At 38.6% G+C, this 14,649-nt stretch overlaps 1 protein-coding gene across 2 annotated transcripts in view; it reads left to right on the top strand.

Annotated features, from left to right (window-relative positions):
• LOC107659250 (titin homolog) overlaps positions 1–14,649 on the top strand; it is a 60,398-nt gene that overhangs the window by 35,653 nt on the left and 10,096 nt on the right. The window contains exons 1-9 of one of the 2 annotated variants that reach the window (XM_016448123.1): positions 867–1,236; positions 3,432–4,639; positions 5,797–9,958; positions 12,186–12,224; positions 12,428–12,546; positions 12,644–12,818; positions 13,000–13,139; positions 14,074–14,200; positions 14,308–14,343. In XM_016448123.1, the coding sequence (XP_016303609.1) occupies positions 1,234–1,236; positions 3,432–4,639; positions 5,797–9,958; positions 12,186–12,224; positions 12,428–12,546; positions 12,644–12,818; positions 13,000–13,139; positions 14,074–14,200; positions 14,308–14,343 (6,009 nt within the window). In that variant the 5' untranslated portion in view covers positions 867–1,233. Of the gene's footprint in view, positions 1–866; positions 1,237–3,431; positions 4,640–5,796; positions 9,959–12,185; positions 12,225–12,427; positions 12,547–12,643; positions 12,819–12,999; positions 13,140–14,073; positions 14,201–14,307; positions 14,344–14,649 lie in introns of those variants that run through there. The other variant, XM_016448122.1, reaches the window with a different exon arrangement.

A 14,649-nucleotide genomic window follows, 5' to 3' on the forward strand; every position in this document is an offset into this window, starting at 1 on the left:
CCCTCCCAAGTTCCCCCCCATTCCCCCCCTCTGTTGTTCTATGGCGCGAGGACGCGCCTTCCGGGAGGGTGGCGATATGTCGCGCCCCTGGACTCTATCTGTGTGTTTTTCCCTCTCCATGTGCCTGCCCTGACCTAGTTTTCCCATGTGTTTGATTGTTCATTAGTTCCAGGTGTGTCTCGTCATCCCCTCGTCAAGTCAGGTGTATTTATAGTGAGTCCTGTTCTGAGTTCTTGGTCTGGTATTGAATGTTCGTCTATCCCCGCTACGTGTGTGTTCCTGGTTCCATTGATGTTTATTAAAGTCTGTTGGTTTGAAGTCTACTCCACGTCTCCTCGTTCCTCGCTCCGTGCTCCTCACAGTAGCGGTATCGTGACAATGGTTTATGTTTCCTGCTATTTAGAAAATGCTTTTCAGCAATATATACTGTATTGAATGAATATTCATTCAGTATGATTTTTCAGTATCATACTCAAGGCACAATGAGTATAGAGCAAGATTGTGATCAACCAGCCTGTTAAGTTAATGGCTCACACATACTTGTGACTGAACAAGCAACTAAATGTAATAATGATACATTAGAAATTTTATTTGTTTTATTTAATGTTATTCACTGTCAGCACTGGTGATATATATAAGTGAAAGAAGAAAGTTGACAATTGCAATACAGAATTTAATTAAATGTAATCAGTAAAGTAATTAATTGTTATATCAGGTATTTTTATTAATATTAAAACAAGATATTTTTGTATTCTAATTATTATTATTCTTATTAATGTCCAGTAGTCTGTGGGGAGAGTCCTGCTGGATAGAGAGGAAGGGTGTGGCGTGTTGGATGTGGTCGATTTTCATACATTGACTGTGGATGAATAATGTTGTTTAACTTTGAGTTGCACAACAGCTCTAAAGTGAGCTCGCTTGCATGTGGCATAACCTGCAATGCTCCTGGACCGGCGCCACCAAAGTAAACAGAACATGATTTCGACTTCAAAAAGTTTTGACATTTTTCCGGTTCATGCAGTTTGCGACTGAACAGCTACTGAATGAGCAGAGGGTCTGAATATCGATTGCAATCGAGGACCGAGCTGGATTAATACACGATCAGCTATGTGTTTCTTCTGTTTTTATTGCTGTGAACTTTGGACTGCTTACAATGATTTCTGCGTCCTGATTTTGGTACATATGTAAAACAATACGAGAGACAGACTCGATCCTTATTTCCAGCTGGATAAAATGGTAAGGAGAAAGATATCGTATAATATGTTAAGGGAAAGTATCTGTGTTGTGTGTTTGTGTTTTCACTGTTTTATGGCGCTTTGCAGAGTTTTTGACTGTCTCAAAACATAGAGAACTGCCTACCTAGGCAAGCACGTTTTGGAGTCTCTCATGCGCGCTCAGTTTTTACAAAAGTGCTGATTGGATTTTAATGCTTGCTGAGCTGAGTCGGAACACGCTTATGATACTCAAAGTGCTGTATAGGTAGGCAGCACTCAGTTTTGAGACATCGCCTTTGTCCTAGTTTGGGATAGTTACAGTGATTCCGTGAATCACTTCTTTTGAAGAGTACGTTCGAAAGAGCTGATTCAAAATTATTCAATGATTCTTTACGTCATGGCGTGGTACATTTCTGCTTTTAATCGTGCTGCTGAAGTCACATGCTGGTTTATTTTTGTTCAGTATGTTTTTGTCCGAGTATGTTTTAAATATGTTGCTTATTGTAATAAAACATGTCCTCGTTTTATATGTTGCAGCCATGATTTAAAAAAAAGTCAACACTAAATGTAGCAGACAACAACAATAAAAGTCATTTACACTGCTCAGCTGAAAACGTTTCTATGCGTGTTGATTCGGTTAGGTACACCTTCCAGGTCCAGTATTTTTATTTGTAACATTTCTTCTATTCTGGTATTTAAAGTAACTTCATTTTCGCCCCAGCAGTCAATCCGAAAGAGACGGTTCCCTTTTTAATAAGGCTTAGTTCGATCCGATTCAGTTCGTTTTGTGAATGAATCGTTCAGTCTCGTTTTTGAACCGATTCACTCAAAGGTATCGACTCCAAATAATGATTCGTTCAGGATTCGGACATCTCTAAAGTTAGTAGGTGGAGGTAAAGAGAAGACGGGGAGGAACGTGTTTCAGAGAGAACTGCTACGTAGAGGAAAAGATCATTTATTATTAACGGGGAATTGGCCAGGTATGAGGTTAGTCATTTCACCACGGGTGCTCCGAGTTTTTTATATGCAGATTTTTTTCAAAACGTATAACTGACGCGGGTGTATGGAATTTATGTTCTTGTTAACGTGGCGCTGCTAATATTTATGTTTATGTATCCGATAGAAGGGCCAGATGCCCCTTTACATTTTATTACTAAACATTTCTTAAATGTATTTCAGTACTCTCCGTTTTTCAGCCATTATATTTTATTCAGTTTATTTTAAAATAAATGTTAAATAGAATATTTAGAATTTTACATTGTCACTAAAAATGACTGATGTAGTGGTACTACCAAGTTCTCACATTTTGTTGGATATAATATTACCAAGATGTAAGAGTAATAGTTTCAGTTGCACCGTTATGAATCTGAAGGCTATATAATGTCTGATTAGGGTTCTGTGCTGACTTGAATAATCTGTTGAGGTGCTTCCTCTTGTTCTCAGGTGACTATGTTCTTGTACACCACAAGTTTTCTGAGTGCTCGCCAAGTCTGGGTTTGTCTCACATTAAGATTTTGAAATCCATGGATTGTCTTTTAAAGAGGATGTTTTGGGACTTGTCTCAAGTTGACCTGAGATATTTTACATAATTTCTCGAAAAAGTGTGTGTGACTGTCTTATGTTGAATGCCTTAATACTATAACTAAGGTTATGCAATTTATAATCTAATTAAGTGTAATCATGTATAACTGAACTTGAAACAGTAAGGCAGCTGTGCGGTCTAGATAGAGTCATCCAGGAAGTTCTGTTCACACGTGGGGGAAACAAACATCAGTTACCATAGATACTTTGGTTTTCTATTGGTAAATAAAGATAAACATCCAATAACAAAGTTGAATAAAGAAGCGAGAATACAAGAGAATCTGTTGGAAATACAAGTAAAGGAGTGACTCTTTACATCTTCTGAATAAGTAAATAGTAAATCAGTTAATGTCATAAGATGACTAAAATACAGAAATACACTGAACTCTCATTGTTTGTGTATTGCCTTCTGGTGTTATTTTACCAAAATCTTATCATAATTTAGCAAGTGGAACTAAAATGAAAAGCTAGCCTAATTTCTGACTGAAATCTGCAACCCCTTCAACACAGCCACAAGTGCTCAAGTTTAATAAGAGTTTTATCATTGATATCTGTACAGAGATCTGTGAGTTTTATAAATGAGATCTGTATTTATTTAGGTCTTCTTAACTGTTTTTCCTTTTCTTGTTGTTCCAGAGTTCTGAGGAGAAGAGTGGAGTTCTTAACCGCATTGGAAGCTTTTTCACCCGGAAGAAAAAAAGCAGAACCACATCGGATGACAGGGATGAAAATTTGTCACCGGAGGCAAACAGCCCAACCAGGTACTCAGGATCAGAGGAACTGAGACGGACTCAACACAAAGAGATCAACGATTCAGTGTTTGGGCCGGAGAATAGAAGTCCCAGTGTGTGTAGCATAGCCTCCATTGTCGCAGATGGAGGAGACTTGCCTTTTGCCGACAGCGGCAGTAGCGGACAAGGGAGCGTAAAAGAGGTGGAAGTGTTCAAGGTGAGCAGGGTTGAAACCTCCAGCGACAAGAAGACAGAGAATCTGGTGAAGGAGGTGAACAGGAAGCTCAAGGTGTACCTGGAGGAGACAACAGATACAACAATAAAGAAATGTGCAGACGCCCCTATACACACCCCTGACACGCCAAAGTCCCCCGCGGTCTTAAGCGGGACGGAGAGTAAAAAGACAGTTTTGAAAACCACCATCACAGGCGGTGGGAATTACACAGCGTTGGTTGGGGTGACTCTGGGATCACAGTCCAGAAACTCATCATCCTCTGATATTCAGCCTGGAGAACCGACAGAAACTGAAAGCATGGGGAAGAAAAACAGCGGCAAACGAAAATCACGTAAAATAAGCAATCAAGAAAGCAATAATGAGATTCTTGCCCCAACGAACACCACTTCCCCTGAGGCAAAGGAGAGGTCAGTGCAATCATCTCCCTCACCTGGTCAAGTACACAGAGCCGTGTGGGCGGAAACTCACCTGACAGAGGAGGAGAGTGAGAGCTCAATTGCTGACTCACTCTCTTCTACAGAACCTGCTCCGGCCAGCCCAGTCGAGAGTTATTCTGCCCTCGGTGCAGCACCTAGCAACACTCCTGCTCCTTCTCAAGCTGCAGAGCAAGCCATCTTCACCTTACATGCTTCAAAAGACAGCACTGAACCACAAGAGGAGGGAACTCGAGACAGCCTTGTTCCTAAACGCCTGCATGCTGAGAGCAATGAAGAGAGACGCAGAAGCTTGAAACTGTCGAAGAGTGAGAAAGTCTTTGCTAAAAAAGTGTTTGTTGGTTCTCAATCAAGCATAGACGGGGAAGAACAAGCTGACACAGAGACTAAAAGTGAGACTGATTTGGATATAACGCAGAATGTACAGCAGGTTAAGGTGAAAATGTAAGTACTCCTGTGTTGTGTCTGTGTTGGGTTACTGAGCAGCGAGGCCTTTGTTCAGTCTGTACAGTACAGTGCAGATTACTATGTGCAATATGATACTTGGGTTCCCATGATTTTGAGTATGAGATGAACAATGACTCTTAAGATCTTTCCATAGATTTAGGTTTCTGTTGTATATATAGTATACTGTTCAAAGGATTGGGGTCGGTAAGATTTTTAAAATGTTTTTGAAAGAAGTCTCTTATGCTCACTAAACTGTTTATTTAATCAAAAATACAGTAAAAACAGTAAAATTGTGAAATATTATTACAATTTAAAATAATTGTTGTGTTTAAATACATTTCAAAATGTAATTTTTTCCTGTGATGGTAAAGCTGAATGTTCAGCAGCCATTCAGCATCCAGTCTTCAGTGTCACATGATCCTTTAGAAAACATTCTAATAGTCTGATTTGGTGCTCAAGTTAATAAATAATTATTATATAAAAAATTAAAAATATATACATGTTGAAAATGGTTGGGCAGCTTAATATTTTTGTGGAAACCATGATACATGGAAGAATAGATCTAACCATAAATGAGGGTTGCCTTATGTTGAAAAACTGCTGTCTCAATGTAATATGATTTTATTATCTTGTTCATCATCATATCATCATGTACAGCTGCTTAAAGTTAATTACCACCTGCACAGTGGAAATTAAGTGATCACTTCAGTTTCTATAGCAGCTTGTGATTGTGTTATTTACTTTTGTATGATTTGATCTTTACTTAACACAGAATCAATTTACCTGAATAACTCTGTGCAAGTTCACATGTGATTAATCAGCCCTTTTTAGCGGAGTAATCTAAAAAGTCTACACAATTAATTGATATGTCATGGTTAAAAGTTTAAGCAGTTTAAGTCGTGGGCAGTGATGATGTCAAGGTTAGAAATGCGGCCAAACATGTTCATAAGAAGTGATCTGAAATAATTTGAGCTCTTCAACAGGAAATATGCATCTATGGGATGGTTTGCATATGAGGTGTCTGTGTTCTTTCACGCTTGAAGAATTCAAATTATTTCTCATTAATGTGATGCATGCTGTTGAAAGCATATGAATGCATGGATCCTCCCATACTTGTCTCTTAACATTGCTGTTGCTTTTATGTCGTTCCACAGATTACCAAACCCCAAAAGTGTGAATGTCAAGCAGTCTAACCGACAGACAAACGAGTCAGTAGGAGATGTAGGAGCTGTTTTTGTCCAAGAGCAGCCTCTTGATGAGGATGTAGACAACCCCTTTGAACTTTCAACAGAAAACAGAGACGCTACAGACTTTGGGGAGGAATTTGATTTCCCAGAAATGCCAATTAATAAAGTAACATTGAACACTGTGATGAGCAGTCATCAAAACTCATCTATGCCATCCAAACGTACGGACAGAGCCACCAGTGGACCAAATGGGGGAATTAAAGCAAAGAGCCCTCCACCACAAGTTGCCCCTAAAACAAAAGCTGTAATGTCTTGCATTAAAAGCCTCTCTGAGGCATCAAAGATAGAAGTGCCTCCAGTACGGAGGATTTCGCAGAAGCAGACAGATCAAAAAGAGATTAAATCACCAACAGAAAAGGACCAATCAGTTACACTTAATAAACCAAATGAAATCAAGACTGGAATTCCCAAGAAAGCCACACCAGAGGTTCAAACAAAACCAAAGAAAGTGCTGGAGGTTGTTACAGTGTATAGTGTTTCTACAGAAGCTGAAAGACAGATGTCCACTAAACGTCAGAATGAGGCAGCATCAATAAGCCCAGAGCGGAAAATGTCACCGACTAAGAGATTGGAAGAGAGGGATGTTTTGGATGCCTCACTAACGACCAAAACTTCTCAACCCACTAAAGAACAGGTCAATCTTTCAAAGACTAAAAGAGAAAGAAGTAAAGAACTAAAACATTCCTTGTCTGTGGATAAATCCCCATCTTCCCCATCTTCATTGGAGAATTCTGGTTCAACAAAACGTAACACTGAATTCAAAACATTTAAAGATATCCAAAAGTCAAAAACACAACCGACAGTTGCCACTGACAGAAGTCCAACATCAAAGAGTAGTTTTTCCTTTTCAAAGAGTAAATTCAAATCAGGTGACACTGGCAACAAAACCGAGACAAAACTTTCTTCCTCAGCGCCTGGCACAGACCAGTCAGATCAGAATATTGAAAAGGAGAAGCCAGCGAACGAAACCCAGCTGAGCGGGCCAAAGAGTCCAAAAAAATTCATGACTGATGTGTCACCAACAGGAAGGAAGCTGCCTCGAATGACACCATTGAGCCCTCAGAAACAGCCCTCAGATGGAGAAGTTGCCCACGGAGAGAGTGAGTCACATGAACCAGCCTCACTGCCACTTACCAAGCCAGAGAGAAATGAGTCATCACTGGTTAACGGTCCTGTTGCTGATGGCAAATCTTCCAAATGTGATCAGGCCGCTTCGAATGCTGTGGTCAAGGTATCGCCAGAGCTCAAATTGAAAAGCCCTGTTAAGGAGATGGTTGATTTACAGTCAGGAACTCCACATCTCAAAAGTCCCACTAAACTCAAACCCAGGAAAGATTTTAGGAAGGCAGAGCCAGCTGCAACTTCAGATTCAAAAACAGACAAAGGCGAGAAAACAACAAATTTGTCTGTCACACCCACAGATGCTTTGAAATCTGACAAAGTAGAAAATATTTTGAAGCAATCAAAAGCCATTTCTGAAAGTGAAAATTGTGATGCTGCAGAGACCAAAGTCACACCAGATGTGTCACTTTCAGAAAACAATGATTTACAAACCAATCGACAGACAAAATCAAATCTATCAATTTCATCAGACACACATGCGCAAGTTGCATCAGATAAACAGCCAGATATTACTAAGACAGTTGAAATTTCCACAACATCCAAGATGGCTATACAATCAAAAGCCTCTTCCGAAACAAATGGTGAGAAATCTGGTGCTGCTGAGAAAGTCACACTGGAAGTGTCTTCAGAAAAGAAAGATTCGAACTCAGAAAAGCAGACGGAGTCAGATCTACCAGTTTCACAAAACCTACATGTCCAGGATGTACCAAATAAGCAGTCAGTCAAAGAAAAGCCACTTACTGGGTTCAAGAAAGAGAAATGTGGCATTTTCAAGGAAAATGAAATTTCCTCAATACCTGTGACGGACCAATACAGAACCAGTGATCTGAGCACTCAAAATATTGGTAAACGATCAAAAGTCACTTCTGAAACGAAGGGTGAAAAATTTGGTGCTGCTGAAAACACAGTCAAATTAGATGTGTTGCTTTCAGAAAACCAAAATTTGCAGTCCATAAAACCACAGACTGAATCAAATATACCAGATTCATCAGAGTCACATGTCCAAATTACGCCAGATAAGCAGTCAGACGTTGACCCAGACAAGGTTCTTGGATTCAACAAAGAGACGTGTTCCCTGTCTAAGGCAGATGAAATTTCCAAAATACCCAAGACAGCCAAACAATCAAAAGCTGCTTTTGAAACGAAGGATGAAAAATCTGGGGCTACTGAAACCAAAGTGAAACTGGATGTGTTGCTTTCAGAAAAGAGCAATTCACACTCACAAAAGACAGTGACAGATGTACCAGTTTCAACAGAATCACATGTGCAGCTTGCATCTAATGAGCTGCCAGATGTTGTTAAAGAGAAGTCCCATGCTGGGTTTGAGACAACCAGTCATCTGAGTGGTCAAGATACAGAGAAGTCTCGCTCTTCTCAGGAACAAATCAGTCAAGTAATTTCAGAGGACTCATCTGAAACAACCCAAAAGACTGAGACCAAAAAGCTCAGTGTGGAAAATGCTGTGAATTCAGATCTAAAACAACCAAAAACAATTACAAAACTAGATGAAAAGGTTAAAAGTGAAGAAGAGAGTGGCAAACACAAAGTATTAGAGAAGCAACTGGTTCAGTCTGGAGACTCGCATAAAACAAACCCAGAGTGTGTCAAACAGAATGAATTAAATCAATTGAAGCAAGTTGATAAGACACCAGTAGCAGTGATCACGGCTCCAGAGGCTGCTTCTAAACCCATTCGAAAAGGTGATCAGACTTTAGATCAGCAACCTACATCAGTTAAAATAACAGATAAACTGACTTCCAAAGTGGACAGAAAGAGTGAGTCCAACCTGAAAGTCAAGGATCTTACAAAGCCTCATGATAAAATACCAGCTACGAACTTACAAAAGCTGAAACCACCAACTGACCAAAGTGTTCATCAGTTTACTTCTCAGAATCTTCCTTTGGACCCCAAAAGCCTCTCACAAAATAGCAAAGCACCATCTAGTTGGTTAGACGTGGACCAAAGTTTTGAGAAGAAGAAAACAGAGAGACGTTTGGATTGTTCTGCAAGTGATGACAATCAGCTTGACACTTCTAATGACTTTGATGATTTAATTCGTAACATCAAGGAGAACTGCTCCCCTTTCTCTTTGCCACCAAGAAAACATGGGCAGAACAAAATGCCGTCACCTCCTTTTGCCATGCCTGCCATTAAAGAAGATCACTTTGAGAAGATATTTGACCCAGAACAGTTCCAGTTTGGGACAAGAAAAACTGCAGGACCTAAAGACCCCTCTCCAGCCATGATGATCAAGAAGAAAAATGAAGAGGCAAAAACCAACCCACTGTCCAAACGTTCTGAGGACAGCCTTCTTTATAAAGGTCTCTCCTCTAGACGGGAACAAGACAAAGCTAAAAAGGTCACAGTCACTGACGAGAAAACTGATGGAGAAAAACAGAACACTGAGGGCTCTGGAAAAGTGTCCTCAAGATTGGAAAGAATGTCAATCATCTCAAACCTTGTGAACTCTCCAAACACAGCAAGAAAAGCCAGAACTGAACCAAGCTCTCTCATTAATGGCATTCAGTCACCCATAACGCCACCACTAGAGGCGGTGCCAACCTCAGGAGATCGAAAGGACATACTGCTGCCCCATGCTGTCACCTCTACAAAAGAGGCGCTTGGTGATTTGCCAGATTCTGGCAGTGTAAAGGCAGGACCTGGTAATTCAGTAAAGAGCCCATCCACACCTCCACCTCTTCCAAGTTTCTCAGAAGTTAAGCTGCCTGACTTTTTGGAAAAGTACATGAATAAAGGGAAAGAAGCAAACACCATCCAGCAAAGGCCTGACACTGGCTCTGTCCCTGCATTGGATTTGAATCTCACTTCCAATAAATTTAACTCAAGCATGGAACTGCAAGGCATATCGGGATTAATATCTCCATCCAACAGCACTCAGCAGATTCCACTGCCCACACCCACCAGTCTTTCACCAACATACGCAGAGGTAAGAAAAATGTTAAAGAGGACATCAGATGCGAAATTCACTTTTACATGTTGTTTGCATATATTTGTGTCTTAGCAGTGTGTGGACAGAACCACCCTACAATGATAAAAATCCATTCACTCCTTTTTTTAATCCCCAAATAACCTAAACCGTTTCAATTATCAAGCCGTTTTGATTTTCTGAGCAGTATGGGGTCATACTGAGGGACTGTCCCGTATTACCATATTCCACCCTCAGCCAGTTGTACGCTGTCTGTGCGGTCGAGCAGCTGTAGTGACAGCAATGTCTCGTAAGCCAGGGGTTTTCAAACTGGGGTCTGGGGGGCCCCAAGGAAGTGCTAGGGGGTTCTTGAAAATGTTTGGAGAAAAAACATAAAAAATGTAAAAAACAAAACAAAAACAAAAAAAGTAATAAAATAATAAATGTAAAAATTATATTATTATCATTGTAATTATAATATATTACTATATTATATATAATTATAAAACAATTACCATAAAAATATGATTGAATAAGAATTAAAGAAATATATTATCCATAAATGTATTAAAATCAGTTAGTCAAAATTAAAACAAAGAAATACATACAAAATATATTAAAATTAATTATAAAATTTAGATAAAAAAGATACATAAATAAATACAGTACTTTAGATACATTTTAAATATTGCTTTTAGAAAAAAATAATAATAATGTCATTTAATAGAAAATAAATATTTTTAAATTAATATTTTTTACTTGCTTATAATATGAAATTTTCACAGTGTAAATTGGGTATTTATACAAGAAACTATATACATGTATTTTACATTTAAGGATGGGGGTCCCTCACACAATAATGATCATATTTGGGGGTCCGTGGCATCTAAAAGATTGAAAACCCCTGTTGTAAGCAATGCAGGTGTTTTGTAGTTGGATTTAGAAGTGAACATGAGAGTCTTCATTTTCTCCCGACATGAGAGTCAAAGAGGACGCAGTGGATTAGTTTTGTTTTTGATGGTAATGCGCAACCTAATACATAAAAGACGGCAGAGAGTGGTGGAGTGAGCAGTAGCTCATTATTATTTAAAGAGACATGCATTGAAATGAACAACTGTTTTTGACAAGGTAAAAAGGTGTTGTTATACACAACCATTGAGGAATTTTAATGAAAGTATTTTGCAGACATTTCATGAAGACCCTAAAGAATAATACCAACTTGTGGAAAACGAGCATTCAATGTCCCTTATAATACCAAATGTCCATTGTTTCATAAAATCTCTTATGAGTAATAAATAAGCCCAACAATTCTCTCATTTTTAGTTTAGTTTAGGTAATTGACTGAAAGTACAAGTATTCGGTTTCAAAGCTTCCATTGTACAGTACATGTGTAAACTACAATTTGTGCTTCAAATTGTAGTTTACTCTAATACTATTGAAACTGAATGCTTGTACTTTTACTCAATTCGAGTAAAAAATAGTAGACCTTCAAAGTACAGAATACATACTTCATTGTGACATAAATCTGTCATCTTATTAAAAATGTTTCTGTCTGTTTTACTGAGATTAGATCAGATCACATTCCAGTGAACTGTAAACCTCACATTTTTTTGAAACAACCAGTGAAATCCATTTCAATATAAATTTTAATTCTACACTAACTATAGTCATTTGGCTATCAAATGTAGTCATTTTTGTCAAGAGACATCTCATGAGCCACCAAAGTACAGTCTTTAAACATATTTTTTACTTTTTATTTTAATTACACTTTTCACTTAATTATGCTAGATTTTGACGCCCATACTGTAACTTTACCTTTCTTAGTACATTTTACACCTACAAACCTTATTTATTTATTATTTTAATTATATCATGTTAGTATAAAGAACCGCATGTGCTACATACACTAATGCTTAAAGTGTACACAAGTTTTTTCACAGGGCTGTGGGGAAGTCTTGCTTCACCTTTGAAACTGCTTATGTTGTCTGTACCTGCCTGATAAATTTCCTTTATCAGTGGAAATTTTGTCAGTCTTGTCTTCAAGACACAAGAGGAATGTTAAGCTCTCTAGGCTTCAGTTTGTTTTTATAGGTACCACTGATCATAGTACCATGGTGAGCTGTGCTGTATTTGAACCAAAGGTCCTGTCAGTGTCTCAAAGTAGTTTTGAAAACGTCATCAATGTTCATGTTAAAAGGTTTTTAATGAAAATAATGTTTTAATATTAACTTGAGTTTTTGATTTCCAGACGTCAGGTGTCAGAGGCTTCCACAGACGCCCTGGAAAGGTATTGCAAAACTGAAGATACCGGTCTATGCAGAATTGATCATAATTTATAGTAATTTACTATACATTTATTTAGTATACATTTTAGTACAGCCAGTTTACTGTTACTTTCCAGTTCATTATCCACTTTTACAGTGCTTCAAATAAGAAAGGAAAAACAGTTGAACACATTTATTGAGAGTGTTTCAATATTATTGCTTGCAGATTGTGATATACCAACAACCTAATTTTGGAGGGGAGGCATACGAGGTGTTCAGAGACATAGAGGATGCCACCTCCCTAAACCTCTCTCCACTCATTTCCATAAAGGTCGTTAGAGGATGGTAAGAACAGTCACTTCCTCCTATTCAGAATGTGACAAATCCTGTGACATTTTAAAGTGGAAGGTTACTAATGTTAATGTTTGTCTTGTCCTGTTAGCTGGCTGCTGTATGAAAAGCCTGGCTTCCAGGGCCGGTCCATCGCTCTGGAGGAGGGGCCAGCAGAGATAGCAAATGAGTGGGCGGAGACAGAGCCTAGTGGGGAAGTGGGGCCCAACGGCCTGCCACTCCCAACCACACCCATGGTTATTGGCTCCATTAGGCTTGCATTAAGGGTGAGTCAAAAATCGTGAGTCACATGGATCAACGCTTGACCTCAGTACTCTGATCAATGAGTCAAATTACCCAATGAATCTCTTAAATACAAAATAAATAAAGAAATAAAATGCATTACCATTGAACCGCTAGCATGCATGCTTTGTTCTTTGATAACTTGCTCTAGTATTTTTCTCTCAGGACTACAGCACACCAAAAATCGACCTGTTCACAGAGCTAAATGGGATGGGCCGAGTGTGTTCATTCTGTGATGACACCATAGAGACCTGTTCATTTGGTATTCCTCAGAGTACTGGGTCCATTAAGGTTCACAGTGGAGTGTAAGTGAACTTACATAAATGCATACACCCGATATGGGATCTGATAGTGAAGTGATTTAAAACTTGGTTGCGCATTGCAACATTATATGTGAACATTTATTTGAAATTCCTCAACTTTATGATGATGTTTTACCCCAGTGATTAAATAATTGCATTACTATATACAATGCTAAAGTTTGGGGTAAGATTTTATTCATGTTTTTCAAAGTAGTCTCTTGTGCTCCCAAAGGCTGCATTTATAGTTATACTAAAAAATAGTTATACTGTGAAATATTATTACACTTTAAAATAACTAATTTCTGTTTTAATACATTTTAAAACGGAATTTTCAGCAGCCATTACTCCAGTCTTTAGTCACATGATCCTTCAGAAATATTTATAATATGCTAATTGTTCATGTTAAATGTTCAGGAAACATTTCTTATTATCAGTGCTGAAAGCAGTTGTTGCTGTGTAACATTTTTCCTCAGTATCTTAATGAATGGAAAATTCAAAAGAAGTCCATGTATTTGAAACATTATAAATGTCTTTACTGTCACTTTAAAAAAATCTTACTGATCCCTAACTTATGATCAGTAGTGCATGGGAGCAAAACTCAGAGCTAAAATGAGATTGAAGTACACAAGCCTCATGTTTGTCCTCACTGCATGATCAAGTGGAAAGTTTTGAGGTTAAAGCATGTGACCTATGATTGGAGTTGAGAGACTCAGAGAGAGAGAGAGAAAGAGACTGTGTGTCTGTTGGAATGTTGTTTTCTTCTTGTTGCGTGTTGCATGGAGATGGCATTTTCGAATTATTTTTTTTTCTGCCTTGGCATGTTTGTTCTTTGCCAAAACTTCAAGAAGCATGTTTTTAAATTACAAAATTAAAGTTATCTTTTACCAGGTTCTAAAATCCTTTTAGATCTATTCTTACTGTGGTTGTGTGTTTGTAGATGGATGGTCTTTAGTGACCCAGGTTTCAAGGGTCTTTTGGCTGTTTTGGAGGAAGGAGTGTATCCCTGCCCTCAGGACTGGGGCTTTCCCACCCCCTTTGTCGGATCACTGCGGCCTTTGAAAATGGTAATTACATACCACTCATTTTCACACACTCATTCCATCTCATTCTGGTTTACAACAAAATGTATGAACAGAGGTTCATATACAACTGTTCTTTTTGCTTTTCACAGGGTGAAATTAAGGTGGAAAATCCCAATGAAATTAAGGTGAGCTTTACATGTTAAATCACATTGAACACTGATTGAACAAAAAGGTGTAGTTCAGCTCACAGAAAAATGCAACAACTAAAGACTAATTTTGCACATTTATTTGGCGAAAGACATTCTGTACAGCCTGGAATTAAAAGTACCTGTTGGTGCAGGTAGTCTGGACCAGATCGAGCATGCCCAGAGGCGGGGTTTGTTCTTGTTCTTTGCTTGCTCAGCCCGTGCCAGTGTTTGTTCTTTTGATTTCTGAGCCGTGAAAGAGCAGCGGCATTGTGTCTGACTTTGAAACTACAGTTAGATGCAGTC

This window comes from Sinocyclocheilus anshuiensis, unplaced genomic scaffold, assembly GCF_001515605.1.
Source record: "Sinocyclocheilus anshuiensis isolate Anshui unplaced genomic scaffold, SAMN03320099.WGS_v1.1 scaffold539, whole genome shotgun sequence".
In the NCBI taxonomy this organism is placed as follows: Eukaryota; Metazoa; Chordata; class Actinopteri; order Cypriniformes; family Cyprinidae; genus Sinocyclocheilus; species Sinocyclocheilus anshuiensis.